Source organism: Stegostoma tigrinum, chromosome 43 (assembly GCF_030684315.1).
Source record: "Stegostoma tigrinum isolate sSteTig4 chromosome 43, sSteTig4.hap1, whole genome shotgun sequence".
Lineage (NCBI taxonomy): Eukaryota > Metazoa > Chordata > Chondrichthyes > Orectolobiformes > Stegostomatidae > Stegostoma > Stegostoma tigrinum.
The window spans coordinates 8944688-8972530 of NC_081396.1; the positions used below are offsets into that span (position 1 = coordinate 8944688).

The following is a 27843-nucleotide window of genomic DNA, read 5'->3' on the forward strand; positions in this document are numbered from 1 at the left end:
CAAAGGCAAATGTAGTCAAACTTCTTCACTATTCTGTCTACCTGCGACTACACCTTCAAGGAAAATTGAAGCTGCACCTCAAGGTCATTTGGTTGCCAACACTCCCCAGGACCCTCGCATGAAACGTATAAGTCCAGCCCTCATTTGCCTTCCCAAAATGCAATACCTCACTCACATTTATCTAATTTAAATTCCATCTGCCACTCTTTAGTCTAGCTGATCGAGGTCCAGTTGTACTCTGAGATAACAAAGTGCAGAGATGGATGAACACAGCAGGCCAAGCAGCATCAGAGGAGCAGGAAAGCTGAGGTTTCGGGCCTAGACCCTTCTTCAGAAATTTTCTGAAGAACAGCTCTGCACCTTGTTATCTCAGATTCTCCAGCATCTGCAGTTCCCACTATCTCTGTACCCTGAGATAGCCTTCTTTTCCGTCCACTACATTACTAAATTTGATGTCATCTGCAAATTTACTGACCTTTCCTCCTATATTCACATCCAAATTGTTTATATAAATGTGTAATTTCCGTGCTATATCAATCAATGACTCTAATCCATGATCCCTAACACATAAAAAGACGTTTTGTGTATTATTGCATCAATCCGCACCAAATGGTTATTACTGTAAACTATACGTCTGAGAATTTTGCTTGGTATCTAGAGCATTTAAAATTGAAAAGTTTGGAAACTTTAAATTAACTTAAGAAATTTAAAATTAAAATATTGTCAGGACCTAGATTGGAATGTTCAATGGCGGGTCATTGACCCAGCATTCCATGCGGTAGAGAATATAGCCAGTCACAAAACAAAGTGAGGCGCAGGCGTCGTCGTCCAAGTGTATAGAGCATGCGCGGAACGGGGTCACCAGCGTGGAGGCTGTATTTCCCTCGGTTCCACAAAGGGTGAGATTGAGACGGGGCGGAGGGAGCGATGGTTCCTGGGGATGGGTGGAGAGGCTTCGTAAATGTTTTCTGCAAACGATCAAACCGACAAAGTAACTTCCAGTCCGCCGTTTGCACGGAACGGGGTCCCAAGCTCCGAACTTCACACTCCGTGTTGCAGTCCGCCTTCTTTCCTGGGGAGAAGCTGGACAGTAGGGCGCATGTGCGCCCCCCCCCCCTCGCCCCGGACAACATTGGGCGGAGCTTGTTGCCCATTAGTCACAGTGGAGACAACTTCACAATAAAGCTGCATTAGCCCTTTGCACTCAATGTCTTGTTGACAAGGCAGAGCGGTTGAACAAAAGGAAGCAAATTCTGCTCTCCCACCACCTCGTGGGTCGTCCTGCCCCATGTGTCTGGCTTTATTGAGTTGCACGAAGGTCCTCCACAGAAATTCACAACACTGAGTAGACATCATTTCTGGAATTGAGGGGCTGCCAGCCACAAAGAGGAAATATACAACTGGGAGGATGTGGGACAATCATCCTGCATCAAGAGGAGGGATTGTTGTGATTTTTAAATCTGAATGCATTTGGAATATCCCTTTTACAGAGGTGAGATTGGGACGATTTGCACACAGCAAACTAAAACAAGAGAGGTGCTGCCTCACAGCACCAGGGACCTGGGTTGGATTCCAATCTTGGGTGACAGTCTGTGCGGAATTTGCATATTCTCTCCACGTCTGCATCAATCACCTCTGGGTGCTCTGGCTTCCTCCAACAGGCCAAAGATGTGCAGGTTAGGTGGATTGACCATGCTAAATTTCCCTGTATTGTCTGGGGGTGTGTAGTTTAGGTGACTTAGTCATAGTAAATGCAGGGTTATGGGGACTGGGTGGGGATGCTCTTCGGAGGGCTGGTTCAGACTCAGTGGGCCAAATGGCCTCTATCTGCACTGCAGGGGTTCTATGATTCAAGTGTCTGTTCACAATTCTTATCCTATACTGATAGTGGTAATTTTCTGAATTACTTTCACAGTATATTCAAAGAGGAGTGGCAGTCGGGGAAATTTCAACCAGGCATCGCTTCAAATGCAGTCAGTATCACTCAACCTGAGCCTTATCAGCTGCTGAACGTAAGCATTGAGTTCAAAGTCATTAGCAATCACTGCATAAAATTTCTTCCTCGCATCTTCTCTGTGGGTCTTACCCAAAACCATAAATCTCTGTTTTGTAATTTTCTCATGACCCGTGAGTGCAAAGAGCTCTCCTTTATCTGCCTTGACCCAGTCAAATATTTCTTGTAAATGCATTTTCTCTATTTTACATAGATATATCTTTACATTTTTTTTCTTGACGTGTGGACCACGAGCAAGAAAGGAAATATTTCCAATTCCCAGTTAGCTTTGGAGAAGTTGATGTTTGACTTTATTCAACTTTTTCAGTCTGTGTGGCTAAGGTGCTCCCGCAATACTGTGCGTTAAGGAGTTAAATGTTATTTTCTCAGTGATAATGAAGAATCATTGCTATATATCTAAGGCAGCAACAACAATTTGTTCTCTTCTCTTATAGCGTTTTTCAAATAATAACACAATCCAAGGAATTTTACACAAATGGTATATAGTAGAAAATACTGAGTCACATTAGGATATGTAAGGCCAAGTGACTAAAAACTTGGGTCAAAGAGATAACGTTAATAGATATCCTCAGTTAGAAAAATGAGTTAGCAGTGAAGAGGTTTAGAAAGGAAATTCCAGAGCTTTCCACCTTGGCAACTGAAAGAAAAGCCAGCAGGGAATGTTGAAATGACCTGAATTAGATGAGTACAGAGATATTGGAGGGTTGTGTAGAGATTTCAGAGATTGGATTATGACAATTATGACAGAAAGCAAGGATGGGTGTTTTTAAATTTGGGTGCTTATTAATCATATTTGTCGATCCGTGTACACAGGGTGGTTCGTAAACTTGATGTTAGTCCATGGGCAGCCAAGTTTTTGGATGACCTGAAGATCTTAAGACAGTTCAATGTGCTGGCCCCAGAAGTAACCACCTTCAATCAGTCAATTTTACAACCTGCCTCTGTGTTCTCGCGAGTTCTCTCTCAGTTCCTTCTTTACGCTTTAATTCAATTTCACAGGACATCCGAGGTGGAGGATTTACAATCCAAACATCACATCAGGGTCTGACAAAGTTGCTGAATTTATCATAGCCTGATAAGATTCTGAGTATGGAAGGAGAAAGCAGTGTTGATAAGCTCACTGGGGACAAACCATGGAAATGTGTGGACTGCAAGGCGGGATTCAGGTATCCATCTCAGCTGGAAACCCACCGACGTACTCACACTGGAGAGAAGCCATACCTTTGCTCTGTCTGTCAGAAGAGATTCACCCTGTCATCTAACCTGCTGAGACACCAACAGGTTCACACTGACGAGAGACCATTCAGGTGTTCTCACTGTGGGAGTCGTTTCAGGCGATTGTCCCATCTCGCTGCACACCAGCGAACTCACACTGGGGAAAGGTTCACCTGCTCCAAGTGTGGGAAAGAGTTCACTCGGTCATCCAGATTGCTGAAACACCAGAAAATTCACACTCAGCCGAAACAATTGACCTGCCCTGAATGTGGGACGGGATTCACTGAGTTGTTCTCCTTGCTGAGTCACCAGCGAGTTCACGCTGGGGAGAGACTGTTTATATGTTCCAAGTGTGGCAAGGAGTTTACTCATTCATCCAAGCTGCTGTCAGACCAGGAAGTTCAAACTGGGAAGGGGCCTTTCACCTGTCCTGAGTGTGGAAAAGAATTCACTCTGTTAGCCACTCTGCTGACTCATCAGTATGTTCACTCCCCACCATCAACCTGCCCCGAGTGTCTGGGGGACTTGCTCGGTTAGCCACTGTACAGACATCAGCATGATCAAATAGCACCAATAACCTGTTCTCAATGTGGAAAGGAATTCACTCCGTTGTCCCACCCCAATGAAGTGCAATAAGTTCACAAGTAAATACAGTGATTCAATTTTTCTGTTAATTGTGTCCAAGACTGACCTGATTTAACGTCTTCATAATAATGCAGCTTCTTAAACAGTCGTCACTGCAAGGTTGAATTTCCCATTCATTTTTAGGGAGAGAAGAGTCTGCCTAAGTCTAGACGTTGGAAGTCGAATAATGGCAAAGACAAGGCTCTGAAGACAGAGATGCCTGAACTGACCTGAGCAATGAAGTTTTTGGGTGATTGGACGAGACATAGTGTCAGACGTTTTAAGATGATATTTCTGTACCTTCTGCAAAGTTACTTTCCAGTGTGAAAGAAGGATTCTAGAAGGCTGCACATCTGTGGATAACTAAGAACATTAAAGGCGCATAAAATTGAAAGATGACAAAAATCAAAATTATGTGAAGATGACAAAGAATTTAACAATAGTATAGAGTTTTTAAAAGGTGGGAATAGGGGATAAACTCACCAGAAATATGAAAACAGAGGTTCTAAAATAAACATGTATTATTCTTCCACTGAGTTTGGGAATGAATATTAGATATTAAGGAATTGACAGAAATGTTGAACAGATATTTTTGGGGTGTGTGCATTGTATGTACGTAACAGCACCACAACTGGCTCTGATGTAGAGGAGGATCCATCTGAGCAATAGTGGTCGGAGACTCTGGTTAGGGGCACAGACAGGCGTTTCTGTGGCCACGATTGAGACTCCTGGATGATGTGTTGCATCCTTAGCGTCAGGGTCAAGGGTGTCTCTGAGTGGTTGCATGAAATTCTTAAGGGGCAGGGTAGCAGCCAGAGGTCTTTGTGCACATTGGTACCGATGATGTAGGTACGAAGAGGGATGAGATCCTGTGGAGTGAGTACAGGGAATTAGGAAAGAGGCTGAAGAGCAGTACCTCAAGGGTAGTAATCTCTGGATCACAACCAGTGATATGTGCTAATGAGGCAAGGAATAGAAAGATAGGACAAATGAATGTGTAGCCAAGGAGCTGCTGCAGAGGTCAGGGTTTCAGGTTCTTGGATCATTGGGACCTGTTCTGGAGTGGTGGTGGGACAGGCCTGGACAAGGGGGACAGGTTGCACCTAAACTGGAGTGGAACTATTATCTTTGCAGGAAGTTTCGCTAGTGCTACTTAGGAGGTTTTAAACTAGTGTGGCAGGGTTCTGGGAACCTGGGCAGCAGATCATCAAGTAGAGGGATTGAGGGCAAAGTAGATGCTTAGAGCAGTAAATCAGAATGTCACGTCTGCACTCAGAGGACCTGCTGGAGATCTCATCCACTGAGGCAACATGGCTAGAGCTCAAAAATAAAATGCATGCAATCAGTCTGATAGGATTATACTGTAGACCCCAACAGCCACTGAGAGTCTGAGGAACAAATATGTAAGCAGATTATGGAATGGTGCAACAAAAACAGAGTTGTCATAGTTGGGAGTGACTTTAATGTCCCTGGATTGACTGGGACTCGCTTAGAGCAAAAGGCTTAGAGGGGGCAGAATTTAAGTGCATCCAAGAGCGTTTTTTGAAACAGTATGTGGAGAGCCCAACTGGAGGACGGGCCATACTGGACCTTGTATTGGCTGATGAGCCTGGCCAGGTGACTGATCTTTCAGTGGGAGAGCATTTTGGAAACAGTGATCGCAACTCCTTAAGTATTAAGATAGCTATGAACAAGGAAAAGTCAGGACCTTGTGGGAAAGTACTAAGTGGGGGAGGGAAAATTTACGTCAGTATTCTCACAATAGTATTTATGTATATTTGGAAAAGCGTGGCCGAATTAGAGACAGTTAGCATAGTTTTGTGCAGGTCAGGTCATGTCTTACCAACTTGATTTAATTTTTTGAGGCGGTGACGACCAGGTCCCTCGTGGTAGGTTCGTCCAAAAGATTAAGATGTGTGGGATCCATGGTGACGTGGTCACATGGATTGATAATTGGTTTGCCTGTAAAAAACGGAGGGTAGTGGTGGAAGGTTGTGTTTCAGGCTGGAAGTTTGTGACTAGTGGTGTTCCGCAGGGATCCATACTGGGACCTTTGCTGTTTTGTGATATATGTGACTTGGATGAAAATGTACACAGGTTGGCTCATAAGTTTGCAGATGATATGAAGCTCGGTGGAGTTGTGAATAGTGTGAAAGATTGTCAAAGGATACAGAGATATATAGTTCAGTTCCCGAATATAGATTGAGAAATGGCAGATAGAGTTTAATCACGATAAGTATGAGGTAAATCACTTTGAGAGATCAAATGTTAAAGAATGGCATGGCCCTCACAGCACTGATGTACAGAAGCATCTTGGGGTTCAAGTCCATAGTTCCCTGAAAGTAGCCGTACAGTTAGATAGGGTGGTAAAGAAGGCGTATGGCATGCTTGCCTTTATGGTTGGGGAATTGAATACAAGAGTCAGGATGTCATGTTGCAACTTTACAAGACATTGGTTAGGCCACACTGAAGAGTATTGTGTTCAGTTCTGGTTGCCACATTACAGGAATGGTGTGGAGGCTTTGGAGAGGGTGCAGAAGCTGTTTACCAGGATGCTGCCTGGAATAGAGGGTATGAGCTATAAGGAGAAGCTAGAACAACTCTGGTTGATTCCTCTTGAGCAGGGGAGGCTTGAAAGAAGTGTGTAAAATTATGAGATACATAAATAGCGTTGCTGGTCAGACTCTTTCTCCCAGCGTTGAAATGTCTAAAACAAGGGGGCATGCATTTAAGGTTATGGGGGAAGGTTCAGAGAGGATGCGAGAGGTATGCTTTTACGCACAGAATGCTAGGAGTTTGGAATGTGCTGCTGGGATGATGGCTGAGGCACATACAGCAGGGGCATTTAAGAGACTTTTAGAGAAGCACATGATATGCAAAGATTGGAGGGATTTGGAGCAAGGGCAGGCATTTGGCGTCATGTTTGTCTCAATGTCATGGACCGAAGGGCCTGATCCTGTGCTGTGAAGTTCTGTAATCTATCAAAATTAAGGCATGGAAGGGAGACAGAAACTTGAAAGAATCACAGTCATCAAAGAAAGGATACAGAGACAGTGATTAGAACTGAAGATTGACAAGTATCCAGAATTTGATGGCCTGCATCTAGGAGTCTGAGAAGCAGTGGCTGTGGAAATACCGCATGCTCTAGTTCTACTTTTCCAAAATATTCACAATTCTGTAAAGATCCCTTCAAATTAAAAAATCACAAATATAATTCCACTGTTCAAGAAACAAAAGATACAGGAAGCAGGAATTAACAGGCTTCTGAGCCTGATTTTGATCACAGAGGTTGTTAGAATCTATTTGGGAGGTTATTAGAATGACACTTAGAAGAACGAAATGCAGTCTACAGAGTCAGTTGGGTCTGTGACGGAAAATAGCATTTGACAAGTTTATTACTGTTTTTTGGGGAATCAGTGTGGATAAAACGCACCCTGCAGACGTGTTCTGAGATTTCTAAGTGACATTTTAATAAGTGACGACACGAAAAGCTTCTGGTGAAGAGAATGATATGAATATGAATACCGGATTGGTTAGATAACAGGGAGCAGAGAGTGGAGATAGCTGGATGATTTGCGGGTCAGAGCTGTAATTAGTTAAGTGCCACAGGGATCAGTGTTGGGACTTCAATTTTCTTATGACTTCAGTGACGAGACTGACTATATCATCACTGTATTTGTTGATTTAAAAGTAGGTAGGAAATGAAGTTATAAAAAGGATAGGAGGCATTTGGGATAAGTGAGCAGGAAAGAAAATGACAGATGGAATAAAATGTAAGAAAATATGGACTTGTGCAATTTGTCAAGAAGACTAGAAATGAGACATGTTTCAGTTAGAGATAATAGGAACTGCAGACGCTGGAGAATCCGAGATAACAAAGTGTAGAGCTGGATGAACACTGCAGGCCAAGCAGCATCTTGGGAGCAGAAAAGCTGACGTTTCAGGCCTAGACCCTTCATCAGAAAATGATAATGTCACGGTCCTGAGACGTCAGCTTTTTTGCTCTGCAGATGTTGCTTGGCCTGCTGTTTTCATCCAGCTCTACACTTAGTTATGTTTGAGTTAGAGATTAGGGGTGGCATGGTGGCTCAGTGGTTAGCACTGCTGCCTCACAGTGCCTGGAGCCCCAGGTTTGATTCCACCTTTGGGTGACTGTTTGTGTGGAGTTTGCATGTTCTCCCTGTGTCTATGTGGGTTTCCTCCCACAGTCCAACAGTGTGCAGGCTAGGTGGATTGGCATTGCTAAATTGCCCATAGAGTTCAGGGAGTGTGTAGATTAGGAGGAATATGCAGATGGGTTGGTGTGGACTTGTTGGGCCGAAGGGCCTGTTCCTACACTATAGGGATTCTTAAAAAAAATTACAGAACGATGAGGCAGGGAGAGGCCTGGCTGTCCTGATTCATTCATCACAGCACACACAGCAAGTGAATAGGAAGGGAAATGGAATGTCATTGCTTCTCTAAACTGGTCCCTGTAAAGAGGGGACTGTCCTATGATTCCTGAGTGAACCAGGCCTGGGTTCTCTGAAATTTAGATGACTAAGATGCACAAAAATCGGGAGGCGTTTTGACAGTGTAGATTCCAAGCAATCTTGTTTCTGTCTGTCTTTGTATTCCCCAGTCACACAGCCATTTGGAATACTGCTCCTTTCTCATTCTGTTCTCCCTGATTTTAATTATTCCGCAATTGGTGTCATTGGCTGGCTGTGAAGCTCTGAAATTACCTCCATAAACATCTCCCCATCTCACCTGGTAAAAGATGCTTGTTCCACACAGGATCCCCCACTTACTACGATGCTGCTTGGGCTGTAGCAATTCAACTATGAAGAAAGACTGATAGGCTAGGGTTGTTTTGCCTCAAGCAGAGAAGGCTGAGAGGGTACCTGATTGAGATGTACAAAGATAGGAGGGGCCGTACATGGGGTAGATATCAAGAAACTTTAACTTTGGTAAAGGGGTCACTGTTGAGGTGGCACAGTTTTACGTTAAATGCAGGAGTTGTGGACTGGATTTGAGAAATTTTGTCATTGAGACAATGGGAACCTGCTGCCTAAAAGAAGCTGGGCCTCTGGAAATTTAGGAATTATTTAGATCCACATTTGAAACACTACAACATACAAAGCTACAGGTCCAGTGGTGGAAAATGGGATTAGAAGTGATTATTGGCATGAGGACAATGGGCCAAAGGGCCTCTGCATATGATGTCAATCTCTGTGACTCTATTAAACGTCATTCCTAATGTCAGTTTTCACTTCCACTGTTTCCTGAAGAAATTTCCTTAAAAATATTGACACATTTTATTATGTTAAGCATGTTAGAAAGCAAGCTTGATAGTGTTTCAGAAATAATGGGAACTGCAGATGCTGGAGAATCCGAGATAACAAAGTGTGGAGCTGGGTGAACACAGTAGGCCAAGCAGCATCTCAGGAGCACAAAAGCTGACGTTTCGGGCCTAGACCCTTCATCAGAAAAAGGATCTAGGCCTGAAATGTCAGCTTTTGAGCTCCTAAGATGCTGCTTGGCCTGCTGTGTTCACCCAGCTCCACACTTTGATAGTGTATCATATCATCAGTTTGTGCAGAGTAAAATTCATAAGTAGCAATTGGTGGGATTACCCAGATTAATGCAGATTTTTTTGGGACTTGGATTGTTTAAGGCACAAGTATCGGTCCCACTGCATTAGGTAAACTCTTGTGGACAGTTTTGAGAATTGTGGTCTGTGCTGAGAATGGAACTGATTGACCTGTCAGAACTGTACTGAAGCTTGAAGAACTGCTGTATGGGAACTTTCCTCTTCATTTCACTGACTTCCTGCTGAAGTTGATTCTGCATAAAACAAGTCACCATGAATCTCAATTCCAATGCAATCTTTGGAGCAAAGTTTACAACTTTAAATCAGCTGTAAAGCAGAAAGAAAGTCATTTTCATTTTGCCTCTTTTGCATACTCAGAACATCGCAAAATGATTCACAGTGTACAATGAATTTTGTAAGGAGGCGTGAGGAGGGGCAGAATAAACTAAATGATACACTCCCAGGCACTCTGTTTAAAATTGTATTACCACTAATCTTAGAATGTGAAATGTTAAGTTGCTCAAGCTTCATGATTCTTTGTGAAGGTTTCCTAAATCTTCATAAATCATTGGTTAATCCTCAGCTGCAATATTATGTTCAATTCTAAGGACCAGAATATGTAAAGTTCTTGGAGAGAGTGCGGGGTCAGTTTCTCAGAATAATTTCTGAGATGAGACTTTCAGTTCCGTAGAGGAACTGGAGAAGCTATTCTTAGAGTATAAGAAGGGGTACTGCAGGGAGTAACTGACATCTCGACTCCCCACCACTGATACTGAATAGCAATAGTAAATACTATCTACACGATGCACTCCAGAAATTTGCCAAAAATCCTGACGCACACCTTCCAAACTCTGAGCACTTCCATCTCGAAGGATAGCGCTGATAGGTATATGAAAATACAACCACCTGAACCACTCGGCATCCTGAATTCGAAATTTGTTACCTTTCCTTCAGTGTGACTGGGTCAACATTCTGGAATTCCCTCCCTAAGGATATTCTGAATCTGTTTACAGAACATGGACTGCAGCTGGTCAAGAAAGCAGTTCACCGCCATATTCTCAAGGGCAAGTAGGGATGGGCAATAAAATGCTGGTCCATCCCACATCCCACTGGGGAGCAAAAAAGGTGAGGTCATTCTCCTCAGGGCAGAGAAGGTAAAGGAGTGCTTGGGCCTGCCACTCATTTGCTCCCCTTGTTTGGAAGACCAATCACACCCACACTGTACCCCAGCCCTGCCTCTCATTAACGTTTATTGCTTGAGGACCAGCCATTACCATGTGGTCATCTAGTCCCATTCCTCTCTTCCTGTTGACCTGGAGCTGTGATCAGTCAGCGTGGATACTTGTTTTTTGTTAAATTATAGTGGAAGACTCTTCTGAAGTTTTTGTTTCTTTACTTTTCAAATTTATGACTATGATTTTGTACTTTTGAAGATCTGTAATGCTGGACTTTTAATTTTCTTTCCCCCTGGGAATTTTTACTGAATAATCTGTACCTAGGTACCTTGGTAGCTGTCTAAGTGGTGACTTGTAAACTTTTCATTGCACTTATGTAAGCACGTGATGATTAATCTATTTCATTCATCTGTTTTGTGAGTTTCAACATGCGTAGTTCCTGTCCAAGACTAATTTCTGTGGGGCGCATGCGTAGTCGTAATCCTTTGACAGGCTGCTGCTGCTCAGTTTTGTGTCTTTTGAATCCATAAAGTCTGAGAATGAAGGGGAATGGAGTAAGCAATAGACCGGACGGTGGCTCAGCTGGCTGGCTTTCAAAATATTTCCTTTCGCCTGCTTGCAGAAGACGGCTCCAGGTTTCATGATAGGGCGTAGGGAATGGCCACCATCTACCGGGGGCGCTGGGCAACATTTTGCAAGTGTGCCCACCATCTTTACAGTGGGCATTGTTTGGAAGGACTGGGAGGAGCCTGCAGCCATTGTTCAGAATGGAGAAAACTTGTCCTTCAAACTGCGTTCATCTTTCACATCTAATGACTTATTAATGAGGCAGAGTGATGATACAAAAAGAAAGACAAAGAAGCAAAACTTGCTGTCTGCAGCCTGTTTATTCTTTTTCCCATTGGACCCCCACAAATGAACAACTCAATCAGCCCAATTTCACAATCTACCTTTGCATTTTTGTGCCTCTCTCACACACTCCTTGCTATTTTCACTCGATTAAACAGGACATTGATAGTGAAGGTTTGCATTCGGGAAACTGGAACAAAACATCACAACAGGATCAGACTTGTTGGTTAAGGCTGAAGATTAAAGGAACTGATGAGGACCAACAATGGGCTGTTTTGTGAATGGATTGATGCTGAGTCAGCCAGGTCTGCTAAGAGTTAAAACTGCAGGAAACTAGAAATTACTGGTCCGTTGAGAGAAGGCATACATTTGGACAAAGCATTCAGGATTGGTCATGTGCATGCATAATTCCAAAGAAGGCGCATTCTCGGCACAGAGACTTGTGTATAAAGAGCCTGAAGAAATCCCTTTGTTCAGCAACACTTCAAAGATTAACGTTGTGAAATAAGTTTTTCTGAAAGAAGAGATTTGGCCTGCCCAGCTGCAGACTCGCTTGGGTTATTATGTTTGGGTTCAGTTACAGAAATCAGGATTGTGAAAGACAGTGATTGAGATTTCTCTCTAGTAGTTACGAGGGTATGTTATTTGTTTAAGTATTTAATAAATGAATTGTGGTTTGATAGAACTCTAAATGTCTCCCCTGTATCTTCACCTGTGTACTAATTGGTGTCTCTCTGAGGCGGGCAGCACACTGAGTTGTTCAGTTTATCACAGCACAAATTTCATCATATTTTGAACATGGAAGGAAACATCACTGTTCAAGGTGGGGTGAAACCACAGCCATTGAGTGTGGATGAGGTTTCAGCTGATCATCTGGTTACTGCAGACACACACTATGTCATAGTGGGGAGAAACTGCGGAAATGTGGTGAGTGTGGGAAATGGTTTAGATGTCCATATAAACTGGAAAGCCATTGGCGCAGAGACACTGAGGCAGCCAATTAAGTCTGTACAAGTTGGAGAAACAATTACTTAACTATTGTAATCCAATTTTTCTGCACTTGGCACATAGCTTTGCATGCATTAACATTGCAAGTGTGCATTTAAATACTACTTATGTGTTCTGCGGGTTACTGCCTCTACCACCCTTAGAGACAGTGAGTTCAATATTCTCACTACCCTCTGATTTTAAAAAAAGTCCTCACATCCCCTCTAAAGCTTTTGTCCCTTGACTTAATTATATGTCCGCTGCATTGATTCCTTCACAAGAGGGAGAAGTTTCTTCTCGTTCATCCTGTCTATGCCTCTCAATGTTATGCATAACAAAACTGCAATAAAATTTCCCAATATGATTTGGAATAGTTTTTTGAAAAAACATGTGACACCAAGTCAGGGAAAGTGACATTAGGAAAGATGCTAACCTGAAGAGAGCATTTTCAACAAGTACCTTTAATTGAGAGAGAGAGACAGAGTTGTACAGCATAGGAATAGACCCTTTGGTCCAAATCATCCATGCCGAACAGATATCATAAACGAATCTAGTCCCATTTAGCAGCATTTGACCCATGCCCCTCTAAGCATCCTATACATGTATCCATCAGATGCCTTTTAAATGCTATAATTGGAGCTTCCACTGCTTCCTCTTGCAGCTCATTCCATACAAGCACTGCCCTCTGTATGAAAAAGTTGCCCTTAGGTCCCTTTTAAATCTTTCCCCTCTTATCTTAAATCTATGCCCTTTAGTTTTGGACCCCCCCACCCCAGGGAAAAGAGCCTTTTCTATTTACCTGATCAGTGCCCTTCATGATTTAATAAACCCCTAGAAGGTCACCCCTTAGCCTCTGGGGAAAACAGGCCTAGCCTATGCAGCTTCTGCCTATAGCTCAAACCCTCCAGACCCGGCAGCATGCTTGTCAATCTTTTCTGCACTCTTTCAAGTTTAACAGCATCTCCCCTGTGGTAGGGAGACCAGAATTGAATCCAGTGTTTCAAAAAAAGCTGGCCTAACCAATGTCTTGTTTAGAAAAGAAGGGGACGATGGAGATAGGGGAAGGGTGTGTAAGGATGGTGGAGTCAAAGTTTACTTTCTCTTAGGTTCTGTGCTGATGGTGGATTTAAAGGAGAGAGAGAGAGAGAGAGAGAGAGAGAAGAGAACCAGGAAAATAAGAAAGAAAGCCATTAATGATATTAATTAACACAGAAGAGTTAGATGGTCTACGATTTAGTGAGAACAGGTCACGGTGATCTCTGAAAGGGCCTGACAAGAGAGAACTGGAGTAAGATGCAAGTTCCAGACTAATACAAGGGAAAATTGCAAGGGTGTTTGGCCTGGTGGGCCCATGAAAGAGAGGGACACAGCAGAAACAGCTGATCGCACTGTCTCAATCTCAATGACAAAGAAGCTCCATGAGCTACTCACTGGTGCTGCTGGAGGTCAGGATGGAGGAGGCAGGAGAGAGGGAGAAACGCTTAACCACCATGTACCTATGTTACAGGTATTTAAAAAAAAAATCACATTTTATGCTTGATCCAAGGCTAGTTTATTTGATGTTTATCCAGAAAGCTGAAACCTATACCTTAAGTGCAGATTATTAACATCAGTAGAAACAGATACCATTGGAATAATATTGCTGTCAAACACGATCAGCAGCAAAATCCAATTGCTGTTGTTACATGTGAACTTGTTGGTGCGTTACCAAGTCAGATAATTGTGAGAATCCCTTTACACACTTGGAGCAAGTGAATGGCCTTTCCCCTGTGTGTATTTGCTGGTGTACAGTGAGGTCAGCCACAAATCTGAACCCAGTCTCGCAACGCAAGGACCTGAATGGTTGTTTGTCAGTGTGAACATGTTGGTGGGACATCAGTTCTCTTGAACTTTTTAAAGCGTTTCCCACAATCTGAACATTTGAAAGATCTCTGATTGGTGTGAACATGCTGGTGTGCCAGGAGGTGGAAGATCAGAGTGAACTTCTTCCCACACTCTGAGAAGGCTAACAGTCTCTCCCCACTGTGAATTGGCTGGTGGTCAGTGAGGCTAGTTGATCGTTTGAACCCAGTCCCATGGTGAGAGCATCTGAATGGTCTCTCATCTGTGTGAATGCGCTGATGGGATATCACTTCTCAGGAATTTTTAAAGCACTTCCCACAGTCTGAACAATTAAGAGGTTTCTCCCCAGTGTGAACTTGTTGGTGTGTCACCAGTGCAGATGACTGAGTAAATCCCTTCCCACACTTGATACAAGAGTGTGGATTTGCTGATGTGTCAGCAGATAGGTTGAGCAAGTAAATCCCTTTCCACACTCTGGACAGGTGAACAGCCTCTCCCCACTGTAACTGCGCCGATGAGTTTCCAGGTGAGATGGATATTTGAATTCCTTCCCACAGTCCCTGCTTTTCCATGGTTTCTCAGTGTGAACGCCAATTTTGACTTCCATGATCAAAGTCTGATGACATTCAGTATGAACTGAATATCTCTGTCAGAATGTGAACTGACCTTTCGTTGGAGTTTCTAAACTACAAATGTTCACCGTCATTACCTGTGAACTGTATTTAAAACAGAAACAAGGAAATGTGGCTGAGATCTCGCAAAAAAACAAAGGCAGGATGGAATAATGAGCTGAATCAATCCATTAATTTGTGGGGCTGGGTAGAGGACAACGTGACCATAAAACCTGCTGGACTTTTGTAAAAACTCAACTGGTTCAGTGACGTCCTTCGGGAATGGGAATCTGCCACCCAGCCTGGACAATACTCGGGCCTCTGCAGGAGAGCAAAGAGAGGTGGAGGAGTGGGAAAGGATGCAGGCTTCATCTCTGTGCAATTTGACCAGAACTTTGACAGAACCTCCCAAACTCACCAACTCAAAGGACAAGACCATCTGCTGCATAGCAAAACCACCACTTCCAGGATTCTCTGCAGCAGGTTCAGGCTGGAGAGAGATTATTCACCTGCTCCTTCTGCCGGAAGGCGTTCAATCTGTTGTTCAATTTGCTGAAAAATATATTGAAATATAGAAATGCGGGAACATGACTAGCCATTCGACCCAGTGAGATCAGAAATTGAATTTTGTTGTTAATCATGTGAACCATGTTCAGTTTGACATTGGGGTTTATTTTAGCCTACAGCTGGGATAGGATTTAGTATTTTGGCAATCAGTTTTCTGCATTTAATAATTGAGACTGCAGGTGAAGCATCTTTCTTCAGACTGACTTGAAAAAGTTACAGAGATAGTAGGAACTGCTGATGCTGGAGAACCGGAGCAGGAAAGCTTGACGTTTCGATTCGGGACATTTCTTCTGAAGAAGCGTCGCGACCCGAAACGTCAGCTTTCCTGCTCCTCTGGTGCTGCTCGGCCTGCTGTGTTCATCCAGCTTCACACTGTGTGACCTGAAAAAGTGTTTTATTTTCAGCTTTAAAATGATTTGTTTGTACTTTTTGCATTGCAATTACTAGCTCACCGCTCATGATGCGATCTGTTCCACTCCAGGAACAGTGTGATTACACCACAGAACAACGTGCATTTGGTCTGCGAGCTGAACCCTGAGCTTCTGGTCATTTGCTATTTTATTTTTCTGCCCTACTCCCATTTTGTTTTTAGCCTCACACACTTGAGTCAATGAAACTCAATGGGAGATAAAGCTCATCCTTCAGTTTGTCACTTTCTAACTTCATTACGGAGTTCAGTAGTTTCTGCACCGAAAGAGAGATGTCAGGATCTCAAACACTTGCCTAGAAAAGGTGCTGTAACCTGACACTATGTTGAGTCTGTGCCTGCTTGTCCTGGATTCTCCACTCAGTGGAAAACATTTGTCTAACTCCCCTATCAGTCACCAATGGTATCTGGGAAATCTTTGATTAAAATCACACTTTGAATTCCATTGAATACCTTGCTCATAGTGAGGTGACGTATTTTAGCAACAGGGATAAGAAGAGGCAATATATAATGAATAGGACAATTTTCAAGAGAGTGCAGGTACCGAGGGATTTGTCTTTCATGCATGCAGATCTTTGAAGGTAGCAAAATATATCCATTCATCAGCAAAGCAAATTGGACCTCAAGCTTCATAAATATTGGTATTGAGATTAAAGGGAGGCAAGCAACATTGAACACTTCTAAAACTCTCATTTGAGTGTTGTGTCTAATTCTGGTCACAATTTAAAAGAAAAGTGTGAGGGTCCTTTGGGGCATGCAGAGAAAACTTAGCAGAATGGATTCAGTAAAGGAGAGTGGCAGGTGACTTAATAGATGTACAAGATTAAAGTTGAGGAAAGACAATCATTTCCCACTAGATGACTGTACGCAGACCAAGGACAGATTAAGGATTCTGAGTTAGAGACAGATGGGGATACAATGAGAACATTTTTCCACAGCAAATGGTGATGCCTCAGAACTCTGAGGGGAGCTAAAGTGAACATGATTGGTTTCAAAATGAAACTTAACCAGCACTTGAGAAAAATATGATGCGAGCATACAGGGAGAACACAAGGGGATGGATGTGACTGGATTGCTGCAGAGAGCTAGCCTGGACTCAATGGGTTGAACAGCTCCCCTTTGTTGCACTGGATTCGTGTGATTTTGTCTTGTCACCTAAACATTGGAGTTCAGTTTACACACAAAATTTGTGCGATACTCACACAAGGGCATCAAATCATTCCTAGGGTTTGTGGCTCAGAACGTAACAGAGTTCTCCAGATATGCTGTGACCAGGGCTTGTGTATTTCAGTGAAGTCACACTGTTAAAGTACATCTCCCACAGACAGAACATCCCAGCCCCAGCCCCGCCCTCAGTCACTGCAACTCGGCCTTCCCTGGGACGCCATGTGGGTCTTGGCACTGTGCATGCCTCACCAGCACCCCACAGGGCACGTGCACAAGGATCTGGGCACTGTATAGGGTATCTTCTGCCCCACTGGGGATGCCATATCGCTGAATAAAACATTTATATCCTTTTCCTTCCTTGTTAAGAACATCGAAAGCATGAGACCAAGACACAGAATGATTTGAATGCATGGCTATCCAGCAAGCAAAGTGTTTTGGCCATTCGTTGTACTTCTCTCCTGGCTTCAATAAGAGCAAGTGGTTGGCACTGCTGCCTCACAGCGCCAGGGAAACGGGTTCGATTCCAGCCTCGGGTGTCTGTTTTGTGTGGAATTTGCACATTCTCCCCGTGTCTGCATGGGTTTCCTCCCGGTGCTTCAAAGATGTGTAGGTTGGGTGAATTGGCCATGCTGCATTGCCCATCGTGTCTAGGGTGGGAAATGCAGGGATGAAGTGAATCTGGGTGGGATGCTGTTCGGAGGGGGCGGGGGGGGGCGCAGTATGAGCTTGATAGCCTGGAGGGCCTGCTGCTGCACTGTGTAGGGATTTTATTGATTATATGAAGCAGTTGAGCAGAGGATTGTTGTTAATGCTAGATCAAGATTTCCAAAAGGTTTGTGACCCACAACAGACATGTGAGCTAAGTGTAAATTCATTGGGGGAAAGAATAAATGGGTACAAAATTGGCTGAGAGAAAGGAAACAGAGTATTGTTTCATGGATACTTTTCTGATTTGGAATCTAGTGAACTTCCCTTGGTATCATTGTTTGGAACCTAGTTTTCCATAACACACACATTAATGATCTAAACATTGACATACATAGCCAATTTCAAAATGTGTAGATTTATATGGAATTTGTAATCAAAATAAGTTGTGAGGATAATGCAGAACTTCAAAACAACATAACTCGGTTGGTAGGGTGAGTGGATCAGAAATCTATGAAGTTCAATGTGTAGAAGTTTCAAGTCATAAATTTTGGTGGGATGAACATGCAGAAACAATGTAAGATAAAGGATATAACTTTAAAGGGCCAGTTACTTGAGTATATTTGTACATATGTATTTAAATGTAGAAAGAGAGGTTGAGAGCGGAGCTTATACGATGTATAATATCCTAATGTTGTTATTAGTGGCAAGAACAAGGAGGTCATCTTGAAGATACATGTTTGCTGTCAGCTGGAGTTCTGTGTGGAGCCCTGGGCACCACGCCTTAGGATGGATGTGAAGGGATTAGCGGAAGTCCAGAAAAGATTAATGTGAATGGGCTCAGCAATGAAGAATTTTTGTTTTGAAATTAGGTGGAGAAGTTAAGACCCTTTCTTTTGGTGGAAAGGAAGCCAAGTGTAGATCCAATTCAAAATCATGAGAGATCTGAATAAAATCAATAGGGCGAAATGTCCCTACTCATGAGATGATTGAGAACGAGAGCTTGAAAATTTAAGTAATTTGTAAAAGAAACAAAAGTGAAGGGGGAGAACATTTTAAGTGGTGACTGATCTGTACCTGGGATGAACTAACTGAGGATTTGGTGGAAACGTGTCACGGGCCAACATATGGTTATTTGAAAAGCAAAAATGTACAGGGTGTTGGGGAGAGGCAAGAGAATGCCCCTGAACGAGATGTTGAATTTGGGAGCTGGCACAAACATGATGGACTGAAGGGACTGTTTCTGAGCTGTATGAATTCTGTGACTCTTCACAAAACAAGACTGTGTGCATCACATTGTCACATCAGTCTCTGGTCCAGATCAGTGACGGTCTAATTTATTTACTGACATCATTAAAGAGTCATACAGTCATAGAGTTGTACAGCATGGGAATGGGCCCTTCAGTCCAACTCATCTGTGCCAACCTGATATCCTAAACTAATTTAGTCCCATTTGCTGGCATTTGGCCCATATCCCTCTAAACGTTTCCTGTTCATATACCCATCCAGATGCCTTTTTAAATGTTGTAATTGTACCCATCTCCACTACTTTCTGCAGAAGCTCTTTCATACATGCATCACACTCTGCGTGAAAAGGCTGCCCCTTCTCTTCCTTTTAAATCTTTCCCCTTTCATCTTGAAACTATGCCTTCCAGGTTTGGGCTCCCCTACCCTGGGAAAAAGACCATGGGCTATTCACCCTTTCCATTGTCTGTCATGATTTTACAAAGCTCTATAAGGTCAACCCTCAGCCTCTGACGCTCTAGGGAAAATAGCCCCAGTCTATTCAGCTCAAACCCTCCAATCCTGGCCACATCCATGTAAATTTTTCAGGTTTAACAACATCTTTCCTGTGTGGGTTTTCAGGTTCCATTTGATACTCCAAAATGCACAAGTCAGTCCTCGTACAGTAATTTGTACTTTCAGTGCTGGTTACAATACCCAGGAGTCCCCTACCCTTAGAACAGAAGAACGTGCATGGTGCAGATCAGTCCACAATCTTAAATCTGTATTCTATAATCTTTTTAACTAACTGCCTAATGGGAGCAGCTTTTATTGATCTATATTATCTAAACCTACCACAAAGGTCTGTCCGATCTCTCCCCAATCTCCTTTGCGCCCATGGGCAATCTCAATTTCTCTGCATCAAACTTGCTTTGTTTCTTGAACTGTTCTGGTGGATCTTCTTTGACCCCTTTCATGGACCCGCCCAACCATTTACAATGTGTGGTGATCGCTGGTTTATATAGACCCAGGGTCTCTGTTCTTGTGTGTGATGTCATCATGCAGTGACATCACCCACTCCTTGGGAACTTCCTCAATGATGACATTTTTCTCCATCCCCAGTGTTCTGATATCTTACCAGCTACAGGCTCCAGCAGGGGATCTTAAATATGAAGAGAGTGAACTAACTTCAGAAATGTTTTTCTTGATTACAGTGTGATTTTGAGGCTTTAGTGCTGTGCTTTGTTATCTGTGAGAGATTCCATGGTTCTGGAGTTGGTGTTATCTCCTTTGCTGTGGATCTGAATTCACGTGCATACAATGTGCTGTTTTTGCCTCTGCCTTCCAAGATACTCTTCCTGACATTGTCTGAATTAATCTGTTTCTGCTAATGGGTGTATTTTATCTCCTTTTAGTACTTCACTGTTACTTCTACTCAATGTTTAATCAATGTTTCCATCCTGCCCACCCCCACCCATGTGCTGCTTACCAGCTTAATGTCCACAGTACCTTTCCAACTGTGAATTGCTTTTTCTCCACACAGTCCATTACTCTTCCACTTCTGAACTTTTGTTGACCACTAAATTCTGCACCATCTCTATTCTCTGACTGTTTCTCTCTCTGCAAAGACACTGTCTGACCTGCTGAGTAATGCCAGCATTCAGGGTTTGAGTGAAGGTTTATGTCTCGGGTGCTGATTGTGGATGTTGTGCGTTTGCCGAGCTAGGAGGATTGATAGCAGACGTTTCGTCCCCTTACCAGGTGACATCCTCAGTGCTGTTGTCTTGTGCTGGTTCGAATTTATTCAGTCTGCTTTTTACTGCTTATGGAAAGTGGCTGTGCATTGTAACACAGTGGGTTCAGATACTCAGTTCTTTGAAGGTTTGTGTCACATATAGACAGGACAGTTAAAAAGGCATTTAGTACACTTGCCTTTATTGATTAGTGCTTTGAGTGCAGGAGTTGGGAAGTCATGTGAGGTTACACAGGATATTGGTGAGCCTTTTTCTGGAGTACTGTGCCAGTTCTGGTCACCCAGTTCTAGATTGGATATTACGAAGTTGCAGAGGGTTCAGAGGAGATTTACCAAGATGTTGCTGAGTATGTAAGGTTTGAGTTGTAAATACAGGCTGCCGTAGGGGCTGGGGTGTTTTTACACTGGAGTGCAGGAGGTTGAGAGGTGACCTTATAAGAGGTTTATAAAATCGTAAAGGATATAGATAGGGTTAACAGTGGGTGTTTTTTTCCCCGAGATGGGGAGTTCAAGACTGGGGCATAATTTTAAGGTGAGAGGAGAGAAATTTAATAAGACATGAGGGACAAAGTTTTTACATAGTGGTTAGCATGTGGAATGAATTTTCTGAGGGAAGTGGTGGATTTTGGCATCAATACAATGTTTAAAAGACACTTGGATCAGTCCATGCTTGGAGGTTTATGGGCCTGAGCATGGAAAGGGATTCATTCAGTCAACCAGGCTGCATATACACCAGTGAATTCACTCTGGGGAGAGACCCTTTAAATGTCCAGACTGTGGAGAGTGCAATAAGGACTCGGAGGAAGTCATATCCAATCAACATGTTCACACCCCTTTTAGATGCTCTCACTGTGAGACTGACTTAAAATGAGGGTCTGATCTCAATGAGCAGCAGTGAATTCACACTAGGGAGACACTGTTCAGATGTTCTGAGTCAGAACACTTGTATTAAAACATCTCAATGAGTTCACGCTAGGGAGAGTTCATCTAGCAGCAAGTGCCATAAATTTGGGAAAACTGACATCCCATCAAATTCTCCTCACTGATGAGAAACCGTTCAGTGAGTCTCAGTTCAAGCGATCATTTGAATTCACTGTATATCAGTGAGTTCACACTGAGGAGAAGCCATTCACCTGCTCTGAGTGTGGGAAGGCTTTCTTACAGTCATCTGCTTTGGTGCTACGGCAGCGATTTCACACTGGGGAGAAGCCTTTCAGATGTTCTGAGGGTGGGAAAGGATTCATTCAACCATCAACTTTCTGATACATAAGCAAATCCACGCGGGGTAGAAGCCATTCACTTACTTCAAGTGTGGGAAGAGATTCACTGATTGTGTCCATCCACTGAGGCATCAGCAGGTTCACGCTGATGAGAAACGTTTTAAATTCCCTGAGAGTGGGAAATGCTCTAAAAGTTCTGATCAACTGATCAGTCATTAATGCATTTACAGTGACGAGAGACTGTTTGTTTGTTTGGGTGCTCTCACTGCAGCGCTAGGTTCAAACATTGTTCATACTTTCTGAATGCAAATGCAATCACGCTGAGGAGATGCTGTTTATTTGCTCCAAGTGTGGGCAGAGATTTAATCAGTTGTCCAGCCTACTGAACCTTCAGTACATTCACAAGTAACTACTGTCATTGCATTTGGTTAACCAAATCAATGGCAGCAGCAGTTGGCCCAGTGGTTAGCACTGCACCCTCACAGTGCCAGTGACCCAGGTTCGGTTTCACCCTTAGGGAAGTGTCTGCGTGGAGTTTGCACATTCTTCCCTCGTCTGCGTGGGTTTCCTCTGGGTGCTCTGGTTTTCTTCCACCGTCCAAAGATGTTAGGTGCATTGGCTGTGCTATATTGCCGAAAGTATCAAGGGATGTGCAGGCTAGGTGGATTAGCCATGGGAAATGCAGGATTACAGGGATAGAGTAGGGGAGGTAAGTCTGGCTGAGATGCTCTTCAGAGGGTCGCACTGGACTCGATGGGCTGAGTGGCCTGCTTCCTCATTGTAGGGATTCTGTAAGATCTATGAGTTAAGTAGGGTCTGATTCACATAATGCCGATGATCCTCAACCACATTTCCTATCCATTATTATGCTGAAAAGAAGTTAAATAAATTCTTAGTGTTAAACATGCAGACCACAAAGTCGATAATATCTTGAATACAAGATATATATTTTTAAAAGGCTCATCCTTTCTGCTGCCTTCTCCATCCTCCCCTGCAACAAGAAATGTGGGGAGCTCGTACTTGCTTCGAAAATTGAGACAATCTGTTCGGCTGCCTCTGTTGCTTCTCTTTCTCAGACTGGCTCTCTGTGCAAAATTGCCTCTAAAGCTCCCTTCTTTTGAGTGCAGAACCTACACCTTTATTCAGTTTCTTACCCATACTCCTCTATATTCACTTCTTGCTCAACTTGTCCATGGAATCCGCCTCTTGCTCCCTCAACCCTCTGTCCAGTAACTGGTCACACAACCTCCACACATTTGCTGATATTGTTGATGCTTGTGTGTCTCTCTCTTCCTCAACCAAGCAATTACCACCTTACTAGCAAAAAGCATATCTTTGCTTCTACCATCTTTGCAAACTACTAGTTGGTCTCTAACATCTAGTTGGCCTTGGCACAAAACAGAACAGATCCAGCCGACTAATTATTGCCCCACCAGTCTGATGCTAATCATCAGTAAACCGAGGGAAAATGTCAGGCAGCGCTTATACTGCAATAAATTAGGTACTGATTCCCACTTTGGATTCTAACTTAGACCACAAGCTTCTGTTCTCAAGGGGGAGATGCTCTCTCTCTCACAGTAGTTGCTTTTCATTTGCAGTGAGGCCCGGCTGATTGGCAGCAGCCCCGACTAATAGGAAGTGTGTGGGCGGGCTTGGAGGACCGAGCGGGTGCAGCTGGTCCTCCAACCGATGGACGTCACATGACCTTCAGCAATGACGTCACCGGCTGCAGAGTTCGTTTGGTACAGCGGCGGGTTTTTAGAATAGAAATCTACTGCAGGAAGGGGAGGAGGGTTCATTTGGGACAGCAATGTGTGTATTTAAGAATAGAAAATAATAGAAATCTATTGTCACGTGTACTTTACATGAAAAATACAATGAAAAGTTTTGTAAGTTGGCCTTAAAGGGTGCCTGCATCAATGTCAGAAATAATGCATAATAGTAAAAGAAATGCAAAATTTAAGACAAAAGTTGATCATAGTTCAGTCAACACTCCTGGGCTCAGGTAGAGCTGATTAAGGAACGATGGAATACCCTGAAGATGCAGCTGGGATGAGACCCCCATTCTGGGACAAGACCCGCCATGCCAGGCTGCTGGAATACTGGGCTGGAATTTTCTGCTCAAGGAGGCTGGCATTCCTGGCCGAAACTGCCACTCCTGGATGAAATTCCCCGCCAGGCCCCTGGAATGCCCAGAAGCTGAAGACGAAGAGCACCTCTACTCTGGGACAAGGCTGCCATGCTGTAACAAGACTACCACCACATCGGGAGACCGCCACATTTCCTCCTTCAGGCACTCGGGCTTAGCAGTGGACCTGGAGCTACAGCCTAGCCTGTGTGACCTGCTTCTTGCTCGCCAGGAGACTGGGGGCTGGGCTGGACTTGGGCCTGGTTTGTCCTGGTTTTGCGACCTATGCTGCAGGAGGCCTCCTTCACATGCCACTCTCTACTCACCACACGCTCCAGCTCTCTCGAATTTTAGAAACACCATGAATGCCAGCAAGTGTTGAATCAAGATGAGTTGCTGTATCTTGAGCTCCCATTGTGCTTCACGAAAGCAGCGCAGGAGGCCGAGGATACAGAGGGCAGAGTGGGTGTGAATTTAAATAACAAGTGATTGCAAGCTCAGTGTCCAGTTCACAGAATTAAAAAGGAGCTCGTCCCGTAGAGTGATCATCGAGTTTGTGATTGTTGTTCCCATTGAAGAGCAGACTCCATCGTAAGCAATGAATACAGCACCTACATTGCAAGAAGTACAAAGAAATCACTATATTCAATTTCAAACCTTGACAACCGCCTGAAGAAAGCTACTTTATTTGAAGAGTAAGCAATACAAAATAGAGTAAAATAACTGCTAAGATGTGAAATTCTAGCTCTGTTATAGGATTTTTAAAAATGTGAGCAGAAATAAACCCTGACTATCACAGTGATCGTGGTTCACTCTGGATTTTTACTTTTATTGCCCATCCCTAAATGCCTAAAGAGCAGTTAAGTGTCCAACCAGATTGCTGTGGGTCTGGAATCACATGTAAGACTGACCAGGTAAGGACAACAGATTTCTTTCCCTGAAGGACATTAGTGAACCAATAATTAACATTGGATTCATGGTCATCTTTAAACGCTCAATTCTAGATTCCTTACTGAATTTAAATTCCACCATCTGTGGCAGGATTCGAACCCGAGTCTGCAGTACATTAGGTGAGTTTCTGAATTACAGTCTGTTGAAAATACAATTAAACCATTGCTTCCCCATTATGTGACAAACATCAAAATCTAAACCCCGTTGTCTGGTGAACTCACTGGTAATGTAGCAAGTTGAATGATCAAATAAATCTGTTCCCACACACTGACTCGGTGCCTCCAGCATGAACTTGCTTGTTTGAAGGTGAGGGATTTCCCATGCACCAGCTGCTGTTGTTTGAGGCATTGGGGCTTGTGGGAGGCCTTGGGAGATTCTGTCAAGCATCTGGTTGCATTAGAGTTCGATGAAGCAATTACCTTTTCTCCTCCTCCTCCTCCTCTCTTTATCACTTTGTATCTCTTCCCTCATGACATAAAAACCCAAATCTTGTGTATGTCAAGACCAGGTGGTTGGCTTCCTTCCTTGCTGGACATTTGTGTTCTGTTATGGCATACGTTTGTGATAACCCAGCAGCTTTCATTGTCACTTTTTTCTCCATATATTCATTTGACAGGGCATTGAGAAGGGAGTTTTCTCAGGAACAAATCTCAAGCTGAACGTCAAGTCAAAACCTCTCGAGTCACGTGATTCATCCGGATCTGGCCATGATATATTTGAATTTCTGGAAGTCCTGTGACAAGGTGCCACACGGGAAGCTGCATAATGCTCTGGTCAGACAGCACTTGGAATACTGTGAGCAGTTTTGGGCCGTATATCTAAGAAAGAATGCGTTAGCATTGGATAAGTCCAGAGGAGGTCGACAACAATGATCCCCAGAGAAGAAGTTGGGGGGAGTCATGAGGAGTAGTTGAGGACTCTGGGTCTGTACTCAGTGAAGTTTAGAAGGATGAAGGGGCATCTCATTGAAACTTACAGAAAACTGAGAGGCCTGCAGAGAGTGCTTGTGGAGTTGATCTTTCCACAAGTAGGAGTGTGTAGGACCTGAGGGCACAGCCTTAGAGTGAGGGGACAACCCTTTATAAGTGAGATGAGAAGAAATTTCTTCAGTCAGAGGGTGGTTAATCTGTGGAACTCATTGTATTTGAGACAGTGATAGATAGATTACTGATTGGTAATGCGATCAAGATTCATAGTGAGAAGGCAACAGAATGGGTTTGAGAAACGTATAAGCCACGATCAAACGGCAGAGCAGACTGGATGGGCTAAAGGGACTAATTCTGTTTCTGTGTCTCACGGTATAAACATTGAAGGAAAGGTTTGGAAGGTTTGAGTTATTAGGAAAAGCTGGATAGGCTCTGACTTTTCTCACTGGAGCTTAGGAGGTTGAGAGCTGATCATTTATAGAGGTTAATAACGTCATGAGAGCCATACATAAGGTGAATGCATGTGTTTGGCCAGGATTGGTTGGGCTGAAGGGTCTGTTTCCATGCTGTATAACTGTATAAAAGGCTGTAAATTTGTCTGGCTCGGGATTCAGCCGACCATCTGGCCTTTCGACACACAAGGTTTGTCAGACTGAAGATGCTGTGGCAATGGGGAACCTGTAGGAAAGGATTGACATGACCGTCTGAACTGGAGGTTCATTGACAGAGTCGCATGAGGGAGGGGCCATTCATCTCCATTCGTGGGAAGGAATTCCCACCTCCTGACACACCAACGGGTTTAGACAGAGTAGAGGCCTTTTTAGTGGATGTCCCATTGACAAGTTCACACTGACCAGAAATCATTCAGGTGCTGTCACTGCGGGACTGAGTTCAAGCGATCATCTGACCTGGGATGTGTCCACTGCGAGGGAGAGACCATTCATGTGCTCCGAGTGCATCACCACATGCTGCTGGGGCCCACCTCATCATTGCCGCCACCATCTTGGAACCGACGGAATTGTCAGAGTCCACAACCTTCCTAACAAATGCTCTGCTGCTGTTGTGTTGGAACTCAGTCGTTTAAACTCAGACAGAAGAACATTCAGCAATGTAGACTATCCACAAGATGCACTGGAGTCGTTCAACAATGCTCGCGCCAAAACAACTTCAGTGGGATCTTCCAAACCTGAGATAGCTTCCACCTCGAAACAAAGGCAGCTAGTGCATGGAAACACCACCAGTTGCCTGTTCCCCTTCAACACACTCACCATCCTGATTTGGAATTATATCACTGTTCCCGCAATGTCACTGGGTCAGTATCGTGGAACTCCCCTCCTCCTAGGCTTGTGACTGTGTCTACAGCCCAACAACTGCAGAAATCCAAGAAGGGAGCTCACCACCACATGCTCCATACCAACTGGCAATGGAACATAAGCATTCACTAGTACTACCCATGTCTCGTGAATGAATATAATAAACTCTCATAATTTGAAACTGAAGACCAAGTGTACAGATACTATTGATCTTCCCCACGATAAGTTGCTATTAATGGTAATATAGATCAGTGTAATCTGTGACAGAAACATTGCTGATTCTTTGCCACTTGTACTTACTTACTCCAACAGGAACACCAGGCATTGAGACATTCCTAAATTTAAAAAAAAACTGCTGTAAATCAGGAACAAAAACAAAGTTCCTGGGAAAGCCCAGCAGGTCTGGCAGCATCTGTGAAGGAAGAAACAGAGTTAACGTTTCTGGTCCAGTGAGGAAGGGTTACTTTGTTTCACAGATGCTGCCAGAGCTGCTGGTCTTTTCCAGCAACTTTGCTTTTGAGAAATTTCTTTTAGTCCAGAAGCAAACAATGCATGGAGAGCTCAGTAGGTCAGGCAACATCTGCGGAAAGGACAAAAAATTGTCAGATTTCTTCAAAGATGTTTTTGTCCTTA

At 43.6% G+C, this 27843-nt stretch overlaps 1 protein-coding gene across 3 annotated transcripts; it reads left to right on the forward strand.

The window, feature by feature from the left end:
* The first annotated feature begins 848 nt into the window (after positions 1–848).
* LOC125449078 (gastrula zinc finger protein XlCGF8.2DB-like) lies at positions 849–27789 on the forward strand. Of its 3 annotated transcripts, none has more exons than XR_007246809.2 (3): positions 849–899; positions 1916–2012; positions 25588–27789. XR_007246809.2 is itself a non-coding variant. In XM_048524698.1 (3 exons), exon 3 carries the CDS (start codon positions 3104–3106, stop codon positions 3764–3766), a length of 663 nt encoding a protein of 220 aa, XP_048380655.1. In that variant the 5' UTR covers positions 849–899; positions 1916–2012; positions 3014–3103; the 3' UTR covers positions 3767–3963. The 3 variants fall into 3 exon arrangements, 1 of the variants encoding a protein (XP_048380655.1); XR_007246810.2 differs by lacking the exon at positions 25588–27789 and adding an exon at positions 3998–7772; XM_048524698.1 differs by lacking the exon at positions 25588–27789 and adding an exon at positions 3014–3963.
* Positions 27790–27843: the final 54 nt, after the last annotated feature.